Source organism: Bubalus kerabau, chromosome 19 (genome assembly GCF_029407905.1).
Source record: "Bubalus kerabau isolate K-KA32 ecotype Philippines breed swamp buffalo chromosome 19, PCC_UOA_SB_1v2, whole genome shotgun sequence".
Taxonomy (NCBI): Eukaryota; Metazoa; Chordata; class Mammalia; order Artiodactyla; family Bovidae; genus Bubalus; species Bubalus kerabau.
Window position 1 is genome coordinate 28,831,428 of NC_073642.1, and position 12,567 is coordinate 28,843,994.

Below are 12,567 nucleotides of genomic sequence, written 5' to 3' on the forward strand. Positions count from 1 at the left end.
ATGTGTCCCAGACAGACACGATAAGGAATCAGCTACAAGTCAGAATCAGCCCAAGGTGACACATAGAGAGGTCATCTCCTGAAGGTCACCATGAAAGACATAACCAAACCTCCACAGTGGGACAAACTCTTCTGGAAACATCTTCAAACTGTGCTGGTCCAAAAGCTGGCCTACTAAGTGTTTTACCATAATCAAGACATTGACCGTGGTCTGAGGCTCCAGCTACCTACAACTCCCTTCAAGAGATATTAACCACTGGATGTGGGTTACACTTCACTTCACTTCACTTCAGTCACTTATTCCTGTCCAACTCTTTGTGAACCCATGAACTGCAGCATGCCAGGCCTCCCTGTCCATCACCAACTCCCAGAGTCCACCCAAACCCATGTCCATCAGGTCGATGATGCCATCCAACCATCTCATCCTCTGTCAACCCCTTCTCCTCCTGCCCTCAATCTTTCCCAGCATTAGGGTCTTTTCCAATGAGTCACCTCTTTGCATCAGGTGGCCAAAGTATTGGAATTTCAGCTTCAACATCAGTCCTCCCAATGAACACCCAGGACTGATCTCCTTTAGGATGGACTGCTTGGATCTCCTTGCAGTCCAAGGGACTCTCAAGAGTCTTCTCTAACACCACAGTTCAAAAGCATCAATTCTTTGGCGCTCAGCTTCCTTCACAGTCCAACTCTCATATCCACACATGACCACTGGAGAAACCATAGCCTTGACTAGACGGACCTTTCTTGGCACAGTAATGCCTCTACTTTTGAATATGCTATCTAGGTTGGTCATAACTTTCCTTCCATGGAGTAAGCATCTTTTAATTTCATGGCTGCAATCACCATCTGCAGTGATTTTGGAGCCCCAAAAAAGAAAGTCTGACACTGTTTCCATTGTTTCCCCATCTATTTCCCATGAAGTGATGATGGGACCAGATGCCATGATCTTAGTTTTCTGAATGTTGAGCTTTAAGCCAACTTTTTCACTCTCTTCTTTCACTTTCATCAAGAAGCTCTTTAGTTCTTATCCATTTTATGCCATAAAGGTGGTGTCATCTGCATATGTGAGGTGATTGATACTTCTCCCGGCAATCTTGATCCCAGCTTGTGCTTCTTCCAGCCCAGTGTTTCTCATGATGTACTCTGCATATAAGTTAAATAAGCAGGGTAACAATATACAGCCTTGAAGTATTCCTGTTCCTACTTGGAACCAGTCTGTTGTTCCATGTCCAGTTCTAACTGTTGCTTCCTGACCTGCATACAGGTTTCTCAGGAAGCAGGTCAGGTGGTCTGGTATTCCCATCTCTTTCAGAATTTTCCACAGTTTATTGTGATCCACACAGTCAAAGGCTTTGGCATAGTCAATAAAGCAGAAATAGATGTTTTTCTAGAACTCTCTTGCTTTTTCGATGATCCAGTGGATGTTGGCAATTTGATCTCTGGTTCCTCTGCCTTTTCTAAATCCAGCTTGAACATCTGGAAGTTCACGGTTCAGGTATTGCTGAAGCCTGGCTTGGAGAATTTTGAGCATTACTTAACTAGTGTGTGAGATGAGTGCAATTGTGAGGTGGTTTGAGCACTCTTTGGCATTGGGGTGGCAAAGCTTTATTACATTTTTAATTAAGAATGTGTCCAATGCATTTCTCCAAGGAAGACGTACAGATGGCCAATAGGTGCATAAAAAGATGGTTAACATTGCTAACTATTAGAGAAATGCAAAGCAAAACTGCCATGAGGTACCACTTCACATCAGTCAGAATGGTCGTCACTAAAAAGTCTACAAATAACAAACGCTGGAGAGGGTGTGGAGAAAAGGGAACCTTCTTACACTGTTGGTGGGAATGCAAATTGCTGCAGCCACTATGGAGAACAGTATGGAGATTTTTTAAAAAGCTAAAAATAGAGCTACCATATGATCCGGCAATCCCATTCCTGGGCAAATATCTAGACAAACTATAATTCGAAAAATACATGTGCCCTAATGTTCACAGCAGCACTATTTACAATAGTCAACACATGGAAGCAATCTAAGTGCCCATTAACAGATGAATTGATAAAGAAGATGTGGTATATACACAATGGAATACTACTTGGCCATTTAAAAGAATGAAATAATGCCATTTGCAGCAACATGGATACAACTAGAGATTATCATGCTAAATGAAGTAAGTCAGACAGAGAAAGATGGTATCACCACATGGTATCACCTATATGTGGAATCTAAAATAGGACACAAATGAAACTTCCTACAAAATAAAAAGAGACTCACCGACAGAGAACAGACTTGTGGTTGCTAAGGGGGAGGACCATAGGGGAGAGAAGGATTGGGAGTTTGGGATTAGCAGATGCAAACTATTATATCTAGAATGGATAACAACAAGGTCCTACTGTATAGTACAGGGAACTATATTCTATTAATATATCCTGTGGTAAACCATAATGAAAAAAATGTGTCTGATGGATCAAAATAATTTATACTAGAAAGTGATTTCAGGCAAATATGGGCACAATAAAGGAGAGAAATGGTATGGACCTAACAGAAGCAGAAGATATTAAGAAGAGATGGCAAAAATACATGAGAACTATACAAAAAAAGATCTTAATGATCCAGATAACCATGATGGTATGATCACTCACCTAGAGCCAGACATCCTGGAGTGTGAAGTCAAGTGGGACTTAGGAAACATCACTACAAATAAAGCTAGTGGAGGTGATGGAATTCCAGTTGAGTTATTTAGAATTCTAGAAGATGATGCTGTGAAAGTGCTGCACTCAATACGCCAGCAAATTTGGAAAACTCAGAAGTGACCACAGAACTGGAAAAGGTAAGTTTCCATTCCAATCCAAAGAAAGGCAATGCCAAAGAATGCTCAAACTACCACACAATTGCACTCATCTCACATGCTAGCAAAGTAATGCTCAAAATTCTCCAAGCCAGGCTTCAACAGTACATGAACCAAGAACTTCCAGATGTTCAAGCTGGATTTAGAAAAGGCAGAGGAACCAGAGATCAAATTGCCAACACCCAATGGATCAGAGAAAAAGTAAGAAAATTCCAGGAAAACATTTACTTCTGCTTCAGTAACTACGCTAAAGCCTTTGACTGTGTGGATCACAACAAACTGTGGAAAATTCTTCAAGAGATGGGAATACTAGACCATCTTCACTGCCTCCTGAAAAATCTATATGCAGACCAAGAAGCAACAGTTAGAACCGGACATGGAACAACGGACTGGTTCAAAACTGGGAAAGTACGTCAAGACTGTATATTGAGAAAAAAAGAAAGATAAAGAAAGAAAAAAAAGACTGTATATTGTCACCCTGCTTAACTTATATTTGCAGAGTACATCATGCAAAATGCCAGGCTGGATGAATCACAAGCTGGAATCAAGATTGCCGGGAGAAATATCAATTACCTCAGATATGCAGATGATACCACCCTTAATGGCAGAAAGCAAAGAGGAACTAAAGAACCTTGTGATGAAAGTGAAAGAAGAGAGTGAAAAGGCTGGTTTAAAACTCAACATTCAAAAAACGAAGATCATGGCATCCAGTCCCATCTGTTCAGTTCAGTTCAGTCGCTCAGTCGTGTCGGACTCTTTGCGACCCCATGGACTGCAGCACACCGGGCTTCCCTTCTATCACCAACTCCTGGAGCTTGCTCAAACTCATGTCCATCGAGTTGGTGATGCAATCCAACCATCTCCTCCTCTGTTGTGCCCTTCTCCTCCTGCTTCAATCTTTCCCAGCATCAGGTTCTTTTCCAATGAATCAGTTCTTCACATCAGGGGGCCAAAGTATTGAGTATTCAGGACTGATTTCCTTTAGGATTGAGTGGTTGGACCTCCTTGCAGTCCAAGGGACTCTCAAGAGTCTTCTCCAACATGATAGTCCCATCACTTCTTGGCAAATAAATGGGGAAACCATGAAAACAGTGAGAGACTTTACTTTCTTGGGCTTGGAATATTAAAAAGCAGAGACATTACTTTGCCGACAAAGGTCCATCTAGTCAAAGCTATGGTTATTCCAGTAGTCATGTATGGATGTGAGAGTTGGACCATAAGAAAGCTGACCACTGAAGAATTAATGCTTTTGAACTGTGGTGTTGGAGAAGACTCTTGGTCTCATGATCTCAACTTGAGAGTTCCTTGGACTGCAAGGAAATCAAACCAGTCATTCTAAAGGAAATCAGTCCTGAATATTCACTGGAAGAACTGATTGTAAAGCTGAAGCTCCAATACTTTGGCCACCTGATGCAAAGAACTGACTCATTGGAAAATACCCTGATTCTGGGAAAGAATGAAGGCAGGAGGAGAAGGGTACGACAGTGGGTGAGATGGCCGGATGGCCTCACTGACTTGATGGACATGAGTTTGAGCAAGCTCTGGGAGTTGGTGATGGACAGGGAAGCCTGGTGTGCTGTAGTCCATGGGGTCGCAAAAAGTTGGACACAACTGAGTGACTGAACTGAACTTAAGAAGTGATTTAAACAAATGTCATGTTTTAATAAAAATGATTTTTTGCAATGACCATTTCTAATTTCACTTGGCCTTGAGTGGTTTCATTATGTTATAATTTAATTAGTTCATTTCAGTCTCAGCTTTCTGGTTAGACTTATCTTCCCCTGATTAAATTTAATACCATCAATAAATCTAAAGACAAGTGTGCTAGTCTATTTTCATAAACAAGATGGGGGCTTTAGATTCTTCAGCTGCTTTATTAGCAGAGTAAGATACGGCCTCATAAATATGGGTATACCCTACTTCCTCTTGTCCTCAGCACCAATGAATGAAGGCTTCATCTTTAATGTGATTGAGCAAAATACATTCTCCGGACTGTATTCAAAAGGCCATGATCTTGACTGTGAGAAAGCCCCAAAGTGGATTTATAGCGAATTTTCTGAATAAATGATGACTCCAAACACATTTATATTAAACACGTTAACCTTTAACTCATCTACATTTTTAAATAGCATATTAAAGTTATATTTGTGCTCAATTCAATGGGCTTGAAAGAAAGCCCTACAGGCTTCCTATAAATTCATATTAAAGGTTAAAGTGATTCATACATTTTTTTCCCCACAAAATATGGCCAAACATACAAATCTGCAGTGAGCCCAGGACTGAATTTCTGATGGGCACAGCAGGAAATACCATTCCTAGTATAAAAATTGAAAGATACTTTAAAAAAGAAGTTAACATATTTTAAGCTTTCCTTCACTGGAAATGATCACCATAGCAATGAAGAGAGAGAGAGAAACCCTCATGCCGGCTGAAGCTCATTCATCATCCACTTCCAATTCCTTGGTATTTACATGTTTCGAGACAAGCCGTGGGGCCAGAGCAGTGTCTGAGCAGACAGGCTCACAGAGCTCCTGGAGGCTCTACCTCTTGGACTGAACCCTAATCTAGTAATACACATTCCTACTGGGGCTGAAACAATTTAGCAATAAAGCTAAATCATTATCAGAGTAGACTAAAAAGCTAGACTCCTCAACCACTGTAACATAAAATGTAAACAGTACTAAACACATATTCCTATAGATTATTAGTTTTCAAAATATGTCTAATTTACTTTAAGAACTGTACTGAAGTGCAATTTGTTACTTATGAAAACAAATTCTAAAAATGTTTTTAACCCATGGTTATTAGCTTCTCAATAGTTTTAGTTATTACAAGCAAACTAGTGGTCAGGTCAATACTACCCACTCAAGCTCTTTTTTATTAAGTATATAGCATTCCCCTTTTATCTGAAATAAATACATCTCAAGACCTCAGGTAGACACCTGATATGGCAGACAGTACCAAATCCTATATATAACACTATGCCTGCATGTGCGCTAATTCACTTCAGTTGTGTCTGACTTTGCGACCCCATGGACTATAGCCCTCCAGGCTCCTCTGTCCATGGGATTCTCCAGGCAAGACTACTGGAGTGGGTTGCCATGCCCTCCTCCAGGGGATCTTCCTGGTCTAGGGATCGAATCTGCCTGCACTGCAGGCAGATTCTTTACCACTGAGCCACCAGGGAAGCCCATATATCACTATACACTTGTGATAAAGCTTACTTTAAAAGTCAAGCATGGTTAAGAGGTTAACAGTAATAACTAATAATAAAATGGAATAATTATATTAATGTACTATAATAAAATTTATGTGAATGTGGTCTCTCTTGAATGTCTTTCTGTACAAATTTAATGCCTTTTCCTTCTTAACTAAGCACTCATCATGCACTGTGGCCATAACTTTTGCAGTTTGAGGTGTGATAGCAAAAGTAGCATGAATTTCTCTTTCCTTCTTCACAATTTCACAGATAGAATATGATCTGTTCTTACTGTGGATCTTGGCAAATTTGGCAGACGCTTTTTCTTTCCTTAAGAAGTCTAGCACTTTTACCTTTTCACTTAAAAGAAGCAATTTATGGCTTCTCTCTGGAGTATCCAATTGTTGGCATCACTACTCTTGAGCTTTGGGACTATCATTAAGTAAAATGGTCACTGTTCCAGAGTCACTGGAACACAGCACCAATATACTACGACAGTCCATATGATAACCCAGAGAGCTGCAGAGCGATGGACAGGCGAGATTGGCTGGACAAATGGAAGATTCACATCCCAAGGACAAGGCTTGGGATTTCATCACCATAGTCAGAACAGCTTGAAATTGGAAACTTCTGAATTGTTTCCTTCTGGAATCTAATATATTTGACTGCAATTGAGGATGGGTAATTGAAACCATGTAAAATGGGACAGTGGATGGGGGGGGATGGGGGGGCTCCTATAATTCCTGTGATTATGTGTGAAACTGTTTCCAGTATTGATAATATAAGCAATCACAAGACATTTCACTGAATCTCTGAAAAAATGAGCTAATCAGAGCTATATAATCTGAATCGTAATTGGCATCTAGCACAATGAGAAACCTTTTATGGTTTGATGTAAGGAAGACAATTATCTCAATCATAGGAGACACTCATCACATTGAAAAAAACGAATGTGGAAAAAAGCCATGTGAACACACACACACACTACTGGTGAAGTGCCTGTGAGGCTTCAGCATTTGGAAAAGGCTCCCAGAAGATGCAATGGCAGAAAGTCACAACATCTTCCTCTCCCTGCATAACAGGCACCTGCTGGGAAAGGTGGACTCCTTCCCACCCCATCAGCCAGCCTGCTGCCCCCGCCCAGCCTTTTCCCCAACAGAAGCCCCCTACCCTCCGCAGCACATCAGTTACTCCAGGGGCTGGCTGGAGGGCAGAAGAGAGGGTAAGCAGATTATTGCCTTTGTGGTGATGGATGGAAACTAGGTTGTTGGTGACTGGCACACTGCAATGTACATGGAAGTACAAATATAAAGTTCACATGAAACTTATATGATGCTATAAACCAATGTCACCTTGATAAAAATAAATCTTAAAAAAATGAATCATTTAAATCAAGGCTTCGGAATTTTTGAGCTGAGACTCTAGGCAAGGCACTTACCTTTCTAAGTCTTCCTTTTTTTTCTGGAAGATGGGGATAAAAACAGTGTATTGTACTCACAGGGACACTGTGTGGACAAGCTCGGGTATCCCTCCCATGCAGGGCTTAGCACGTAGGCAATGCCTGGTACATGGTCCCTGTTAACCGTATTTTAAGGATGGGCCCTACATGTCGTGGAGCACAATGCGGGGCTTTGATTCAGACGCTTGGAGGAGGGGAACCCCCACATCCTGGGGGGAAGGAGGGCTTCCAGGAGGCAGCAATGAGTGAGCCCTAGTGAGTGGCTGGGCAGAGGCTAGAGGGGTCTGGGAGGAAGTATCAGTTAGGGGCCAACACATAGGAAGCCCAGAGGGTCCAGGTGAGGCTGGGCAGGGAGGAGGGCTAAGATCACGTCAATGCTCACGGTTCAGAGAGTGAGTTTTTTTGCTAATAAATCAAGAGATTTCATCGCCCTGGTCAACAGATAGACGAGTGTTCTTATAGCAGAGACAGTACGCTCTCCATCAAGACTCTGCTCTCCCTCCATGACGCAGGTGCCTCTGGGAGGGACCTGTCCAGGGAGGGACCATCTTTTCCAGCTTCCTCCCCAGCCAGATGCCCCCTGGGCTCTGTGACAAGCCTCCCCTCCCCCGCCACACCCCCATGGTGTGCCATGCAAGCATGAGTGTCCCTTTCAGGCTAAGGAAGTCAAGAAGCACATGGTTCTCCACAATCCTCTCCCCTTCACTGAAATGCAGGGGACTCCATAAGTCTGGAGAGTGTAGGACCCCTGGCAGAAGCAAGTGGGATCTCTGAATCACTGTGTGGGAGGAACAACCTGCTGCTTGGGAGGCCCCTCTGGACAGGAGCAGGAGACAGATGTGCATGGCATTAAGACACTGAAAGTCTGGGGTCTGTGACAGCAGTTGGTACCACTCTAATCCAATCCCTTACATCCTTGAGTTGGTGAAGCAGTCAAACTAGGGGTGTCTTCCTTCCTCCTCAGCTACCTGGAGAGCAGCTAGACCCACAAGGCTGCGGAGCCAGCATCTGGAAGGTTCAGCTGTGGCTGCTCCCACTAGGGCTGCCCTCCTGGGATGAAGCCCCCAGACCCACCCTATTGCTATTGACCTGCCCCCAGGTCATACCCCAGCCATCTGCACAAGGAGTCCTGACCACTCAGGAGCCCCCAGCACATGCATCCTTCACGGTGAGATGCCCAGTCCTGTGAGAAGCTCTGTCCCCAGGCTGGGCTGGGGCGGGCGTGCTGAAGGAGGTCACCTTTCCTCTGTTCAGAGGCCAGGCGGAGGGTTTGCTCTGTTCATACAATGGGGACTGGTCAGAAGGGCTGGGTAGGCTGTCCCTGTGTCCCTGAAGGGGACCCACAGCACGGCCCCCTGACCCAGTGTCTGCAGCCACCTCCCTTTGCACAAAAGCATTAGCATCTTGATATACAAGCTGAGACTGACTTGAAAGTAATCCAGCAACAGGCCTGGATAAAACAGGACCAGTCAGTGTCGATGCTGTTGAGATGGACTGGGGTACACAGCGTCCCTTATATAGTCTCTCAACTTGGGCACATATCTGAAAATGTCAAAATAAAAATTTAAAGAAAATTTCTCGATATTCTGTAGGAGAGGAGGCCCCCACAAGGAAAGTACCCCTCCCTCCCAATGCCTTTTCAGGATGTGATTAATGGTTCCTCTCACGGAGGAGGAGGTGTTTACAAAGACAAGATTTGTGGGCTTTTTTCCTATTTCCATTAATATTTAGTACATGTTATTATCTCCAAGTCTAATCACTTAAAGAAGAGATTTTAAATAATTGATTACTACAAAAGAGGAGGCCGTCTTTTTCATGATCCATCAAAAGCCGGAAAACCTCTTCGCTTAGTCCTGATGTGGACATATAAATACATTAATGCACACGCCGAGAAGCACACACACACACAGATCAATAGACACAAATTGGCTCTGGGTACTTTTCAGAGGGAAAAACCATCATCCTTGTCCCACCTCTGGTGTAGCACGCCCCCTCCCCAGCACAAGGCCCCAGCCCCCTCGAGACAGGGCTCCAGGGGCACCTCTTTCTTCCTTCTTTCTTTCAAAGAAACACCTATGCAAATAAATAGGATCACCATGCAGAGTTTCACAATCACCAAGACATGCAGAAAGGTAACATTTCTGGAACTCGGATGAGCTACACCTGGCCATGTGATCACACCCATGTGTGCGAGCATGTTTACCCGTTTAGAGACAACACCTGTGTCCACGCTCTTTAAAATGCCCATGTTGGTGACATGTCCTCCAAGAGGGCAAGACCACATGGACATGAGTGAGGACCTGCAGAGGCAGGAGGCCGATGCCTTGAAAGCACTCATGGCTCCAGGGCCACACGAGACAAGGTGCCACTTACCACGAGCGACAGGGGCCGCTTCCAGGAGACGACGCCGATGAGGCCTGACAGCAGCACCTGGAAGAGAGAGCAGGCCGTGAGGAGCTGCCAGGACTTGTCTGGAGCACAGCGCGGGCAGTCATGGTTGAGGGTTCGTCCCTCCTACAGTCACGCCTGAGGCCACTGCTCAGGGCTTGAGGTGACCGGCTCACAGGAACGTCGAGAGCAGACAAGCTTTCTGATCGAGCCTCCCCAGCCTTCTCACCAAGTCCTGAGAGACACGTGCCGTGTGATTCAGCATCACACAGAGCACCAGACACACTGCTTTGGGGACAGTGGTGATGTCCTCACTCTCTGGTCACCTGCCACCTGCATGGAAGCCCACAGGCCCCCTCTGCCCTCCCTCACCTGGGCCCCTGCCCCTGCAGGGGCCTCCTCTTCACTCCCGCCCACCAAGGAGACTCCCACACTTCTCACCCTGGCTCTGAGCTGCCTGCTCCTGGCCCCGCCCGTTCTCTGGCCCCCAGACCCACCAAGCATGTCCCCCCAGCACATCCCCCGCAGCACCCCGTCCACCCAGGCTCCCATATGTCTGCTGCCTTCAGGAGAACCATCCTCAGCTCCTGGCCCACCTATCTCCTGGGCTGCCCCCCCAGGCCCCCATTAGACCCACACTCCCTGCTGTCCACATTCCCAGTCTCCTTATGTCCAGGAAAGGCCACCAGATCACGGAGACACAGCTGCTCCTCACCCACTGCAATCTGCCTTCAGGGGTGTCACCAAATGGGAGAGATGGGCCGTTGCTCCTTGACTTTCCATGGAGGGCCTGGGCCAGGCTGGAGCGGCCAGGCTGCACTTGCCCCCTAGAATTCCAAAAGGACTGGGCCCCAGGCTCGGAGGAGAACACGCAACTGAATGGACCCATAAGGTCCCATTGTTGACAGAGCCCAGTTCACCCCTGGGACCTCGGCACAGAGCAGAACCAAGTCTCACGTCCAGCAGCCTCCAGCTATCCGCCAAGAGCCACACTGGTCTCAGACGTCCAGCAACACCCAGACCAGTGGTCTCACATGAAAAACATTAAACCTTAACCACACACACAGATAAAGATGAACTAAAGAGCTTCAGCGTGTGCTGCTTCCAAGCCTGTCATATCTGCCTCCTCTCTGCAGTGCACACGCCGCTTTCACACACAGCCGATGCTACAAACATTACTGACAGCCGTGTTCCCACCTCTGAACCTCCTCACTCCATGATGCCCCAGCCCAGCCCCCTCCATCACAGAACTGCCAGCTGCTGTCCCCCAGGCTCTCCCAGGCCAGGTCTCCATCACGCCTCTCCCTGTACCTCTGAAGCTGCTCACTTCCCTTCTCACCCACACTCCACCTCTCAGAACCTGCTCTGGTGCCCAATGCGTCCTCCTCCATGGACACACGACTCCCCCAGGTCATGTTCCGATGGTAAGCTGGCATTCCTCCTAAGGACATGCTGCTGAGACTCACTGTCACTCCGTGCCCGAGAGCGCAGACCCTGACCTCTTGTCTCCACCTCCAACCTTCTCCTGGAGGGTCCACGTTTCTGCCAACCCCGCCATCCTCATCTGAGCCATGGTGCGTTTAGGACCTGCTGTCCTGAGGCTGGGTCTGCTCTTCCTCTCAACACCTCTCCCCTCTGCCTGTGCTGGCTCTCAGGACTCACCTACCTGGATGGGGGCACTCCGCCACTTACCTACCTCTGCCCCCCACTCACTGGAGCCTTGCTGGATGTCTCCACCAGGTGCACGTCACCTTCCTGGCTGGACCAGATAATCCCACACAGTCCGGTCCCTGATTCCCCACAATCACTGCCCAGAGGGACTCTCTACTCCTGTCCTGGCCATTGTGGGCACCAAAGTCACAGCATTTCTCAAAGGGAACCCCTGTGGGCTATCTCCCCTCCACACTCAGCACTCCCCTCCTGTCGCTGGCCCCCTGCCTCAGCCCCACCCCTTTCTCTTCCCTCTGACGATGGCCAAGCTCTGGGGGCTCCGGCTCTGACCCCACCATTCCCCCTAGGATGGGACCTCCAGAGTGCCCTCTGTCTGCCCTTCACGACAACACTGGCTGTGCCCAGACTGAGCCGGTAGGGAGGCTGAAGGTTCTCCAACCATTTCCCAGAAGACGTCCACTTAAGCTTTGCCTTCTCCTTCCCCTTCTAATAGACGAAATCTCACCCATCCTCTGAGACACAGCCCAATACCTCCTCACCCAGGAAGGGCCCAGGAATTCAAGTGAACCTAGGGGCCCCACTGAACTCTCCAACCACCCAAGACCTCTCAAGACCTCTCTGATATGCGAAGACAGAACTCCTTCAAATTCTAAGGTGAAGCTGCCAAAACTATGAAATCTCTACAGTGACCAGCCCACTTAAAACAAGGATGTTACCATCTTCCAAAGAGCAAGAGTTTCTATACACAAAGGAAATTAAAAGCACTTATCTTAGGCCACAGTAAAAAATTCTCAGCTTTTCCTATCTTCATCATGAAGTCACTTATTCATTTTTTTGGCTGTGCCAGGTCATGGCTGCAGCCAAGGGGATCTTTGTTGCAATATGCGAACTCTTAGCTGTGGCATGTGGGGTCTAGTTTCCTAATCAGGAATCAAACTTGGGCCCCCTGCATCTGAAGCACTGAGTCTTAGACGCTGGACCACCAGAATTTCCCGTCGTGAAGTTATC

General features: G+C 46.4%; 1 protein-coding gene across 2 annotated transcripts in view; it reads right to left on the minus strand.

Moving 5' to 3' along the window:
* ENTREP2 (endosomal transmembrane epsin interactor 2) overlaps positions 1-12,567 on the minus strand; it is a 238,824-nt gene that overhangs the window by 110,686 nt on the left and 115,571 nt on the right. For both annotated transcript variants that reach the window (XM_055555846.1, XM_055555845.1), the window contains exon 2: positions 9,874-9,930. In XM_055555846.1, coding sequence (XP_055411821.1) covers positions 9,874-9,930 — 57 coding nt within the window. The remainder of the gene's footprint in view (positions 1-9,873; positions 9,931-12,567) is intronic.